The sequence below is a fragment of the Chelonia mydas genome, chromosome 1 (assembly GCF_015237465.2).
Source record: "Chelonia mydas isolate rCheMyd1 chromosome 1, rCheMyd1.pri.v2, whole genome shotgun sequence".
NCBI classification, from domain to species: Eukaryota; Metazoa; Chordata; order Testudines; family Cheloniidae; genus Chelonia; species Chelonia mydas.
The window spans coordinates 218,942,036-218,954,158 of NC_057849.1; the positions used below are offsets into that span (position 1 = coordinate 218,942,036).

General features: G+C 40.7%; 1 protein-coding gene and 1 pseudogene across 3 annotated transcripts in view; one reads left to right on the top strand and one right to left on the bottom strand.

The window, feature by feature from the left end:
* The window catches only part of ANO2 (anoctamin 2), a 279,390-nt gene that overhangs the window by 164,839 nt on the left and 102,428 nt on the right, over window positions 1-12,123 (bottom strand). For all 3 annotated transcript variants that reach the window (XM_043529325.1, XM_043529245.1, XM_043529293.1), the window contains exon 10: window positions 11,599-11,663. In XM_043529325.1, the coding sequence (XP_043385260.1) occupies window positions 11,599-11,663 (65 nt within the window). The remainder of the gene's footprint in view (window positions 1-11,598; window positions 11,664-12,123) is intronic.
* LOC102937170 lies at window positions 56-394 on the top strand (annotated as a pseudogene).

Consider the following 12,123-nt stretch of genomic DNA (forward strand, 5'->3'; position numbering starts at 1 on the left):
CTCTGCAGACAAGCAGGATGGGCCACAATCTGACCTTAAAAGACCAGAGCTGGCAGCCTTCTTTGCTATGGCTGTTGGCTTGAACAAGGCCCATAAAGTGGCAAAGAAGGTATCTGAGCCCAGGCAGTGTCAGAGGAGAGATCATCGGACCAAAAGCACCAAGTTCATCAGAGACAAGATTTTCCAAAGTCAGTGGGCTCATGGCTTGTGAGGGTTTCTTTCTATGGGGTTATTAAAACTTTCCAATGATAAAAGTAATCTGAAATTCATAAAGCAAAGGGTTGCTATTCACATCTGTGCCAAGAGAAAGTGAAAAGAGCTCAACAATGTCCTGGCAGCTGGAAGGAAGGCAGCTGCCAAGAAGCAGGGAGCTGCACAATGCTCTGTGACTTAAAATGTTTTCAAAAAGAAAAAACAATGTTAACGGCTATGCCCGATATGAGTACTTGTCCTGTGCTAGTCTCCTTGATTTAAGCTCAACAGAGCAGAGGTTGAAATAGTCCAAGGTAGACCGATGATTGTGCTTTGCAGTGTGATGACAGGCTGAGATTATTTAGCCAACGTAAGAAATGGTAGAGATACGCTCCTTCCTCCTATTACAGGCTGAGTGCCTTGAACCCTCACTGAAAACAAACGGAGCTGAGGGAGCACAATATCTGGCAGGTGGCATCAAGGGCCTGATCCAACATCCACTGCAGTCAAGCTGGACTCTTGTTGCCTTCAGTGGGCATCTGTCAGATCACACCCCAAGATCCCCACAGGACGGGGCCCTAACAGAGGACATCACAGAGGTACATACACCTCTCGGAGCTCACTGGCACACACCCATCGGCAGCCAACCAGCTCTCCTTGACAGGGTTGAGGAAGATAGGGTTGTGATCCTGCCTCCTACCCAGGCCCATTGAGGTGGCTACTGACACTAGCACCATGCAATCCCTGGCCTCCAGTGAGCACAAGGACTGCTACTGTAACCACCACAGCGGGGAAGAGGGTACAACTAGAGGAAGGCTACTTTCATGTCCTCAAAACTCTGTCACAATCTGGATCTTAAGCATAATATAGTCAAATTGAGGAACTCTCATATTCCCAGGGCCATCCAGTCAAACAGTGTTATCACACTTCATGGTTCAGGGTATAACAGAAAGGGAATAAGAAAAAAAACAACCCACCCTCCCCCACCTCTGAACCATTTAGGAACCAGCCAGTCCTTGAGGAGAGATATTTAACTGGGTGGACTTCTGGTCTAATCCTGTCTCTGATTGGCCCATGATGCCAGTCTCCATTGTCTACTTGATAAATGTTCAAACAAGCACCTTTGTGCTTCCTCCCATGTTGCCCCTCATGCTTGGGAGGAGCTCTCCATAAACATCCACAGAGCTACCTCCTCCTCCTCCTTCAAACACCTCTTTTACCAAGATGCCTATAATAAAACCTGACAACGTTTAGGCTGGTGCTATGCTGAGATGACTGCCTGTCATGCTGACCAATATTATCTCATTGTTTCTTTGAGCTCCTACCTGTATCCATCTGTTGTCTCTGTCTTACTATTACATTGTACATTTTTGGGTGCAATGATTATTTTGCTCTGTGTTTCTACAGCACAATGGGGTCCTGGTTTATGATGAGGGTTCCCAGGCACTACCACAATACAAATAACGACACAAAGCATCACTTATACTTGTAAATATCTGACTTCATACAAGAATACATCAAGGCTTTTTTTAAAAAAAGAAAATTAACTTAGTATACTACGTTCTTTCTAAAGCTAAGCATTTGTAACTATACTCACTAAATAACATTGCAGATTATAAAGAAAACCACAGTACCTAATTTTAAGAATAAGTACTGGCTAGAAATGTGTGTGTGCTGGATGGTGGTGGTAAGATGTATGTGTTGAGGAGGGATGTTTTCAGGTGACCTCATGTAAATACCGAGGGCCTGGACTCTTCTCTCACTTACACTGGTGTAAAAACAGTATTACTCCATTGACTGTAATGGGAGTGCTCTTGCTTTACTCTGTTGTAGACCAAGAGGAGAAACAAACTAAGTTTTGTTATATCACATCTCGATCTTGGCATAATTTACACCTGATTCATATATATCCAGAAATAGTTAAGGGCCAAATCCCCCCATTTGCTGTACATGGGCACAGGCTGGTTGTGGGTGCAGGAAGAGGTTGAAAGAAGCAGATCATGATTCATGTGTATCATATAAAAGGGTACTGAGAGGTAAGCAGCTGAATAGAAGGTGCAGGTTCTCAGCACCATTCAGGACCAAGCACTAAGTAAACAAAGCAAGAGAAGAAACTGCAGAAAGTGTATCGACTGTCATGGCAAATTTACTACAAGCAGTATTCTGAAGGCTGCATTAAAAATGTTTATTCAGTTCCCATATATTTGAACCAGACATCTGTGATGCACTTCTATTATATTGGTTTGGCAACAAGACATAGAATAACTGGTAATTAAATACCAAAGATGCACGTTGGTCGTAACACTTTGTTGCCAAGTTATTCAACTTATAAATAGATCAGATTTGAAGAAGAAGAAGAAGAAACGGCTTATAACTGTGCACAATCAAGTGTGGGCTACCTGGAATGTGAATAAAGTAATGTGTGACATGTTTGGGAGAGAATTTCATAGCGTTTTAGGAGCAAAGTTAAAAAGACAAAGCAAAGACACTGTAGCCACTGAGTCACCTAGCTGGGAAGACTATTCAATTTTTTCATTGCTATGTCCCAATCTAGCCCATCTGTTGTTTCACATCTTTCTCTCTGTCTCTCTCACACATTCATATTTGCAATGTTAGCCCTCCCAGTCATACAACTGCCTATTGAATGAAAATCACCATTGTGCAGATGCCTATTGCAAGTCCCATGTCCCACGTAAGCCCTCAAAATAAGTCTATTCTAAGCGGGTGCTGATAAACAGTTCAGTCAGCAACAAATTTTGCCTGCGGTTATACCATGGCAAACCCAGATTAACTGCATAGATTTCACTGGAGTTATTTCAGATTTACAGCAGTGTAAATGAGAGCAGAATTAAGCTCGGTGGCTATGGAGATTATTTCTAGTGTTCTGCTGTTACAACATGTGTGAGAGAGACTCCTTTTCATTACAGCATTGTTAAAATAACAATAATATTTTCCCCTGTGATGAAATGGCAACTTCAAAGTGCTTGCGCACAACATGAATGAACGATTCTTCAGAATGCTCCTGGGTGATTTGCTGGAGACTGCACAGTAAGTCAGCATGGGAGAGTCAGGAACAGAACCCAGCTCTCTGACTCCAGAAAGTACAGTAACAATCCATTCCAGTCAACTCACCCAGCTACGTGTACTACCAAATGAAGCCATCTGGGAGCCTGCAAAGGCTCCTGGCAAAGAGTAACCCCCTTCAGAACAATCAGCCAAGAGACTGGAAAGCAATTGTACAGAAGTGACAAGAGGAGGATAAAAACAATCCTGGGATCTCTGCTAAATACTAACACACTCCAGTGTGACGCAGGAAAAGGAGAAGCATATTAGAAGGGCAAGTACAAGCAGCCCATTAGTGCTGTGAACAGAAGAGTTGCTCTGTCCATAACAAAAAGTACAAAAATGATTCCTAAGCAAGTGGGCTCAGCAGCTCAGTACAGAGGAGGGGAAGGGAGGTTGTGCAAAGATTTCCTTCCTTAGTAGCTTGTTGTGTCCCTGGATTCAAATACCAAACAGTGTAAAGAGGTTGAGTTCAGTGTAGTATGTAGCAAAAACTGGCCCCGACTCTCTCAAAATTTAGCCCAAGTTCACCGGCTTTGATGTACCTTTCCATTAATCTGGCACCCCAGCAGGTTTGTAACTACACCCAACCCCTGAAGGCTGTCTCTAACTTGCATCTAGGTGCCCGTGCCCACAGGATGCAAGTTTCCCACCCTGAAACACCATTTGTGTGGTGGGTTTTGCAAGGAAGAGGGCTCAGATCTAGCAGAGCCATCTTTGTGCCTGATACAGGTCTCCTGCACCAGGTGTATTCAAAGGAGGAGCTGGTCAGGTGCTTTGCAGCCCTTGTGCACCATAGAATTCATGACCTCTACCCACAGGACAACAATCAGTCTGGCCCCTTTTACTTATAAGTAGAACTGGTTAAAATGCAGAAAGAGAAGAGCATAAGTGCTGGAACTAGGGGTTCTGCCACAACCCCTGACTTAAAGTGGTTTCCATCATATACAGGGTTTACAGTTTGGTTCAATGGCTCTCAACACCCCGCCTGTACAAATTGTTCCAGCACCCCTGGAGAAGAGCCACTTAAGGGAGCTTCCTTAGTTAAGGATTTGTATGAAACCTGCCATACTTGCTGTCTCTTCCTTTGAAATCAGAGGTCTGTAGTTTAACTGGAGACAGTCAAGGATCACCCCAATCTGTGCTTAAATTGCCACCAGCAGTGGAATATACTTCCTCAGAAGCTAAGTCCTAAAATGCATTTATGCTGCCTTATCTCCCCAGTCCCTTGGCTGTGCTGCAAAAGTAACTAATATTTAAAACTTAATAATAACAAAATATTGATGGGGAGAAAGTGTCCAGTTCATAGACCCTCACGTGAATTAATGTACAGAACACAGGAAAAATTGCAATGGAGAAAAAAAAATACAGAGTTTCAGTGTTACAAAATAAAATACGTATAAAATGATCCATTGATGGAAACTAAAGCAATAGACTGAAGGTAGAACAATGGCACCTTGTCAGTTGTAAGGATGATAATCTTTCCCTACTTCAATAGGAGCACTGTGAGTAAAAGTTAATTATTGTTTGTGAATTGAATAGTTTACAATGGTAAAAGAAGATCATATGAAGAGCTACTAGATACAACATGAATGTAGTGTACAGTGACGTAGAGATGATAAAGTGGCCACACAAAATAATAGCGATATTTACACTTCGATATTTTTAAAGGAAATAAATCCCTGATCTCAATTTGCAGATTGGTCTGTGAGACTACTGGCCCACAGAAGCTCGGTGGCACACACATGCAGTCGTGAAAGATCTATCCTTTATTTCTAACAGGATATTTTCCTATTAGTAGCAGCCATGCAATGTCTGAGCTGTCTGAAGCCAATGATGGGGCACACATAAGATCATGTGGGGCCACTCAGAGTAGAACCAACAATCTTAACATCCAGAAATATCTCTAGCTCCCCCTTTCCTACTCTTCCTCAGCTGGAGGTGGGACAGCTAAATCCTTGTTTGCAAACAAATCAAAAACCAACCGCCAGGTTGAAAAGATTCTTACCTACTGAGTCCATGAAGGTTGCCTGGGGAGGGAGAAACTACTTCACCTTTCGGTTGCAGTAATTCTCATTTCCCCAGCAAAGAAAGCCCTGCATAAGGAGTATAAGAAGTTAATTTAGATCATGCTTTGAGCAGGGGGTTGGACTAAATGACCTCCTGAGGTCCCTTCCAACCCTGATATTCTATGATTCTATGATGAGTTTCCGTCTCCTCCTACACTCAGCTGTACAGTCCCCAATAACAGAGCCTTATTTTTCCTTCTTTTTAGTATTTTATAGTGAATAAGCCTTTCCTTTGGACTGGGGGACATATCATGTAGTGTTTTTCTACCTACTTGCTCTCACATTTCCTGTTAGTTGCTTTTTCTGGCCCACTTTCCCTTCTGCTTCATTGGTGTGCAACGTACCTGGGCTTTGCACACTCACTAAATGAGAGATCTGTGAAAGCTGTACTACTTTGCCACTTATGCCTCTTTTCTGACGCCGCTTATACCCAGCCTTATACCATCATTTACATCAGCTAAACCCCCAGAGCCATATATGAAACCCACGTGCTGATTTCTCTTTTCATAACATTACGAAAAATTCAGGACAAAGTGAAGATTCGTGAGCCATTTCAAATTCAATATTTATCCTCTTCATACTGTAAATCTTGCTGCAAGTGCAAAGTTAGCTTGATGTATTGGTTTCTTTCATAGGACACTGTAAGCAGCATTTGTTGTAAGAGGCATTTATTGCCAAACAAGATACCATCTAGTGGCTAACATAGAGATTTGTTGTTCTCCAGAATAAGAAGAATAAAAATGCTTTAGAAACAGGAAATATTAATGTCTAGCATGATAGGGCTACTCAAAGTTTTACCCAATGTTGCCAAATGTCATAATTTATCAAGTCTCATAATATATGGTGTTTTTAAAGTCCCAGCTCCTAGAGTCTTGTGAGAACATGAGAATACCAGCTTTTATTTTTTTTAAAAAGTAACTTTCTTGTCCTTAAAAAGAAAAGGAGTACTTGTGGCACCTTAGAGACTAACCAATTTATTTGAGCATGAGCTTTCGTGAGCTACAGCTCACTGAAAGCTCATGCTCAAATAAATTGGTTAGTCTCTAAGGTGCCACAAGTACTCCTTTTCTTTTTGCGAATACAGACTAACACGGCTGTTACTCTGAAACCTTTCTTGTCCTTGTAGTTTCAGAGAAAAGTTTGAAAATGTGACCTGAGTGCACCATAAAGGCTCAAAAACCAGAAGGCAAAGGAAAAGAACCTAAAGTTAGCAGGGTTTTTTGTTTGGTTGGTTGGGTTTGTTGTTTGTTTTTTGAAATCTCATGGGTTTTAAGCGAATCTCATGACTTTTGAAAGGCTGGCAGTGGCCATACTGATTACCAGAGCTGCCCCAATCCTAGCTGTTTCGTCAGTTGCCACAGTTCTTTGATGAAAGTATGACATGACAACAAAATGTACTTACTCAGCAATGCAGCACCAGTTTCCCATTAAAGATTCAAGGGCAATTTCATGGGCCAAATCCAGACCCACTCTTATAAGGGAGCATGGGGTGTGTTACATGGGAGTATGCTGTGCATTAGCATCTTTGTCTATGTATGCTGAATCCACACTGCACTGAGCATATTCCAAAGGAGGGCAAGCCAGAACAGAGGATGGCACAAATAGGCAGCAACCCTGCAATTGCAGTAACACTCATGAAGTTGCTGTGGAGAGAGAAAGGGGAAGCAGTATGGGTCCATGAGGTTTACCATAGAAAATAATTCTTTTAACTTTGCAGTCAGGAGTTCCCAGGGGAATTGCTGGGAATCTGAAGAGTGTTTCCCACATCTCTCTCCAGTGGGAAGAAAAACTCCCCCCGACAGGTCTGTTTTTCTCCAGGGTTGATAGTGCAATTTTGGAATGCGCTGCAAGGGTTGTTTGATGCTATTAAAGTTCCTCCAGAGCTGATAGACACCTCTCAAATCTGCCTCCTCACGCCCTAGCAGAGTTCCAGTACCTCTTCAACGTTATTCCTCAGGATTGCCTGGGGCACATGGTCATGGAGGCTAAGTTTGGGATTTTCAAAAATAGTTAAGTGATTTGGGAACACAAGTCCCGTTGACTTTCAATGGAGTTGTGCTACTAAGTCATTTAGACCCAGAGGCGCAAAGGTATTTAAGGACCTAACTCCCACTGAAATCAGTGGGAGTTAGGCACCTAAATCCTTCTGAGGATCTGAGCTTGGTTGCTTTTTAAAATCACACCCAAAAAGTACAAACTGTTGATGGTACTGAGGGCACCCTTCTGCATAGGAAAAATGCCTATCAGCAAGCAGAGGTCTGCTTTTATCTCACCATTGAAACATAGGCCAATAGCTTTCAAATTCCATCTGGCCTGCAAGGTGAACCCCAACAAATAACACTGAGTTTCTGCAAAGAAAAACAAACAACCACTTCCTACAGGACAGGTGGAGTTCTGGAAATAAACGATTGTATGTAAAAGTTTGCTGTTTTATCTCACTCCAGAGCCAAGTGCCTATGCCCAGGTGAATACATGAGGCCAAATGCCACATGGATTTACACATCATGTGCAAATCCCTCTGGGTATCAAAGAAGTGCAAAATTTAGCCCTTTGGCTAGAAGCTCTAGAGGAGGAGAGCTCTGCACTGGGAAAAAAGCAGGGAAAGGGAGAAAGAAGAGAATATTGCCATATGAAGCCTCATTTGCATAGGTTACCTACCCACAATTCCTCTAGTGACACTTGGGAAGTCAGCATAACTAAACATGAACTTGGATTTTTGGGGGTAGTGATCTCAGAGAGGCATAAGAGAGGAAAGAGCCCTTACTTTGTGGCTATATGGCTCAAGAATCCTAAGTACAGCTGGGTGAATTTTTTCAGATGAAAACTTTATTCACCAAAAGATGCTATTTTGGCAGTCCTGAAACCATCTGCAAATTTGGCCGGATTCGTTCTGAGTGGGAAAATCTTTTTCTAGGCCAGCAAAAATGTATAAAAAATACACTTGTTTTCTAAGTGGAGATACAGCCTAAGGTCTAATGACAGCCTAGAATGGCTCTTAATAGCTGATTACTCACAATTTTCCTCCTCAAAAATGCAAATTTTTCCTTTGGATTAAAAAAAGAAGAAGACCACATATATGAAAGACAAAATATGAATTCTGGTGCATAAATTTAAGCACCCAAGTCTGAACATTTTGCCGTAATACCTAAATAAGAAAATGAGGTCTGCAAGTGCTTGTATCCTAGAGGTAGGGTTCAATTCAATTAGGTTTGTGTTTAGATTGTCTATTTCATATGTATACATGTACCCAGAGATTGGGTGTTGCTCACCTTTTACAAATTCAGTTTCAGATATATCTGTATTGTGCATTCCCTTAAAGCCCTTTCACTGAAACAAACCTGTTGCAGATTAGAAATGTATAACATCTACCCTGTTCTCTTTCACTGGACCCCTCTGTTCATTGATTTACAATAAACTGCACTTTCACTGTCCCCCAAGGGCGTGCACAAGGCCAGAGCAGAATGCTTTCACTGTTTGTAATATAGAAGCGAATGGACCTGTAAGTTAATGTTTCAATGGTCCACTTTTTATTTCTTTTTCCTTTAAGAAAATGAAAATGTTCTACATAAGCCAAGTTCAATGATTGGTTATGCAATTAGCTATCTCCCAGGACATTTGACCTCAAAAATGGACCTGGCCTGTGCCAAGAATGAGTGTAGCAAAAATGCAATCCCTAGCAGTGGTTCCAGCTACAAGCATGCGTCACTTGGAAACTGGGAGCATTCCAAGGGCTAAAAGTGAGTTAACTAGAGGATAGAGGTGTTTCATGTTCATTGCATATTGCGTTAATCCAGCAGTTGAAGAGTTAACTGTCTCCCAGCCTAGGCATCTGGGAATTGGTGGGGTTTTGAGTTGCTGTGTACCTATTACTTGGGAACTGAAAGGAAATAGGGAAAAGAAATACATAGTTGCAACTGGTGTTCTGGGCTATACCTGAATTTAATTAGTGTAATTAACATTGCGTTTGTAGTTTTTTTCCATCAACATATTTCAAACAGTTGTTAATATATATGCATTACAGGTTCAGATCAGTCAAAACAGGTTTTGCGTATAAAGCAAAATTAATATAATTGCCACCATCCATCAAAGATTGGGATACAAACATGTTAAACTACATGGTATTAGCACAAACATAAAACAAATTTTGAACCTGGAAGTCCAATCAAGTTGAAGCCAAAAAGCCACAATGAATATAAATCACAACCCCATGAAACTACCCTATTTCTCTACCTGAGGTGATAGTCTGCAAAATTTACCAAGCCCGCTCATGAAAAGCCACGTTATTCATTTCACCCCCACTAACAATGGCTCCTTCTTCCACTAGGAATAAACATTCATGCCTAAAACTTGAACTCAAATCCCTGGATAGTACAACTGTACAAAAAATGATGTCTAGTAAAAGCAAAAAGACGACTGCAGAGAAAAAAGGAGAAGTTGCCCTGTGTCTATATGTTGTAAGCTGGAACATAAAACCCACATTTATTTTAGTCATAGTGGACAGTGAAACTCACACTCAAGAAAAGTATGGAAGATAAAAGTTAGGAGTATCTTCTCCATGAGAACAAAGAACCAATTGCACATGTCCAAACCCTTTATTTTGTTCTCAAAGCTTAAAACCGCAGAATTTCTACGAAATCACCGCAGTGAGGTGAAAGAGCACTCTGGGTACTGACAAACCCGAAACTCAAATTAAGATGTAGCATAAGCAGTGGAACTGCAACGAATGTACATTAGTTCTAATTCTGGTATAGCTTTAAAATTCCCATGACCAGCAACCATGTCTCTTTTTAAACCTGCACAACCTTTATTCAGGTCACGCTGGCAGCTGTCATCATGTTTTGTACTGTGAGAGCTTATCCATACAACACTGGAACCTGGAAAGGGAGATTTTTGAAGGCACAAATGGAAGTAGGATGCCTAACTCCCATTGACTTTCAATAAGAATGATGGGGCTAACTGTAATTTGTACCTTCGAAACATCTCTCCCATCACAAGTAGTAATTCTGTTCCTGTTATCAGTTGTATGAGTAAACTTTTGAAAGTGAGATACAGTATTTTAACATCAGGGTAAAGTAATAAATGTGTTTTACACAGCAATAGGGATCATTAATATTAATGAAATTAATGACACAGAGCCTTACTCACTCTGGTGAACAATTACTCAAGTGAGCGTACCAACTGGCTTCAATGGGACTACCTGAGTAAGTGCTTCCTCATATTGATAAGGGTGGAACAATCTAACCCACAGCTGGAGCTGAACTACCTTATTCGTAGTGAATAATTTACTTGACAAATGACTACCCCATTTTTTCTGTTCACACATTATCCACAAATAGACTGGGTTTAACCTATTCATTTTTATTGGACAAACATTTTATATGAACATACTTCAAAGCCAGAGGTCATAGGTGAACCTTTCTCTTAGTTTGGCATTTGAGGTGGTATGACTGGTCACCTACATCAGGAAAAGCTGGTCCAATAAAGAGAAACATTTGGCAATTTTTTAAAAGATTTTTTGCCAAAACTTTTTTTAAATTCAAAATTCCACTGAAATGTTAAGATTCAGAACATGTTGATCAGCTCAAATCCCATTACATTGTTTCTGCTCCCTGACTGGATGACTGAAACTTTCCGTAAAAAGGAAGAGGGAAATTAAAGTAATTTCATAGATTCTACGGTCAGAAGGGATCATGCTGATCATCTAGTCTGTCCTCCTTTCTAACACAGGCCACAGAACTTCCCCCAAATAATTCTTAGAGCAGATTTTTTAGAATAAAACATCCAATCTTGAATTAAAAATGGTCAGTGATGGAGAATCCACTTTGGTAACTTGCTCCAATGTTAATGCTTAATTTCACAACTACCAGACAAACACTTCTGGGTTAAACTTCATGGGAACACATTCTCCTGATTATTCACCAAAATTTCACTTTCAGTGAACATTCTTACCAAAAAAAGTTCACTCATATGAATGTGCAAATACTTCTCTTTTCTTTGAATAAATTTGTGCAAACACTTTTATGAAGTACTGTGTTTGTCCAGGACTAGATATAATGCAAAATGAGAGGTGTAGTGATGGGTTGATGTATTCTACTTGTTATACGTTATTACTAGATCTAACAGAAAAGGATACTAAGCATTAAGATAATTTATTGCCATTCCTGAGAATAGCAAACAAAGGACCAGAATCCTTAGCTGGTGCAAATCAATGGAACTACACTGATTTCTGCCAGTTGAGAATCTGCCCCCACATTATTTTCATCAAAGCTATTACCTTATGAGGTCAATAGGCTGATACTTGTAAAATGCTCCATATCTTGCCCATTCTCGATACAGCAACTAAATTAAAAGAAACACAGAAAATTAACTTAAAACAACTGTTTGCAAGTTTTTTTTAACGTGAACTTGAACTATTGTACCTATCTGATCAGTTTTATACTGCTACAATTACTATGCTAAAAATTTTTGCATCAGGATTCCATTATCACTTGGTGTTCCTGGATCTCAGGCTACGGAAAAGCATCTCATGTGCTTGACAACGATCCTTTATTCAGTGGTTCACACATCTGAGCAAAGTTCACATAAAGTAACCAAAAGCAGGAGCAAAGAAATCATCAGAAATTTTAAAATAGGGACTGGCTCCAACTCCCACTGAAGTCAAATGAGTAGGATTGGGCCCTAATTATTATCAATGGGATTTTCAAAAGCACTCAGTATTTATCTAATCCTGCTCCCAGTGAAACCAATCGTATTACCCACCCTGCCACCCCCATTTGACTTCACTATGAGTAGAGTTAGG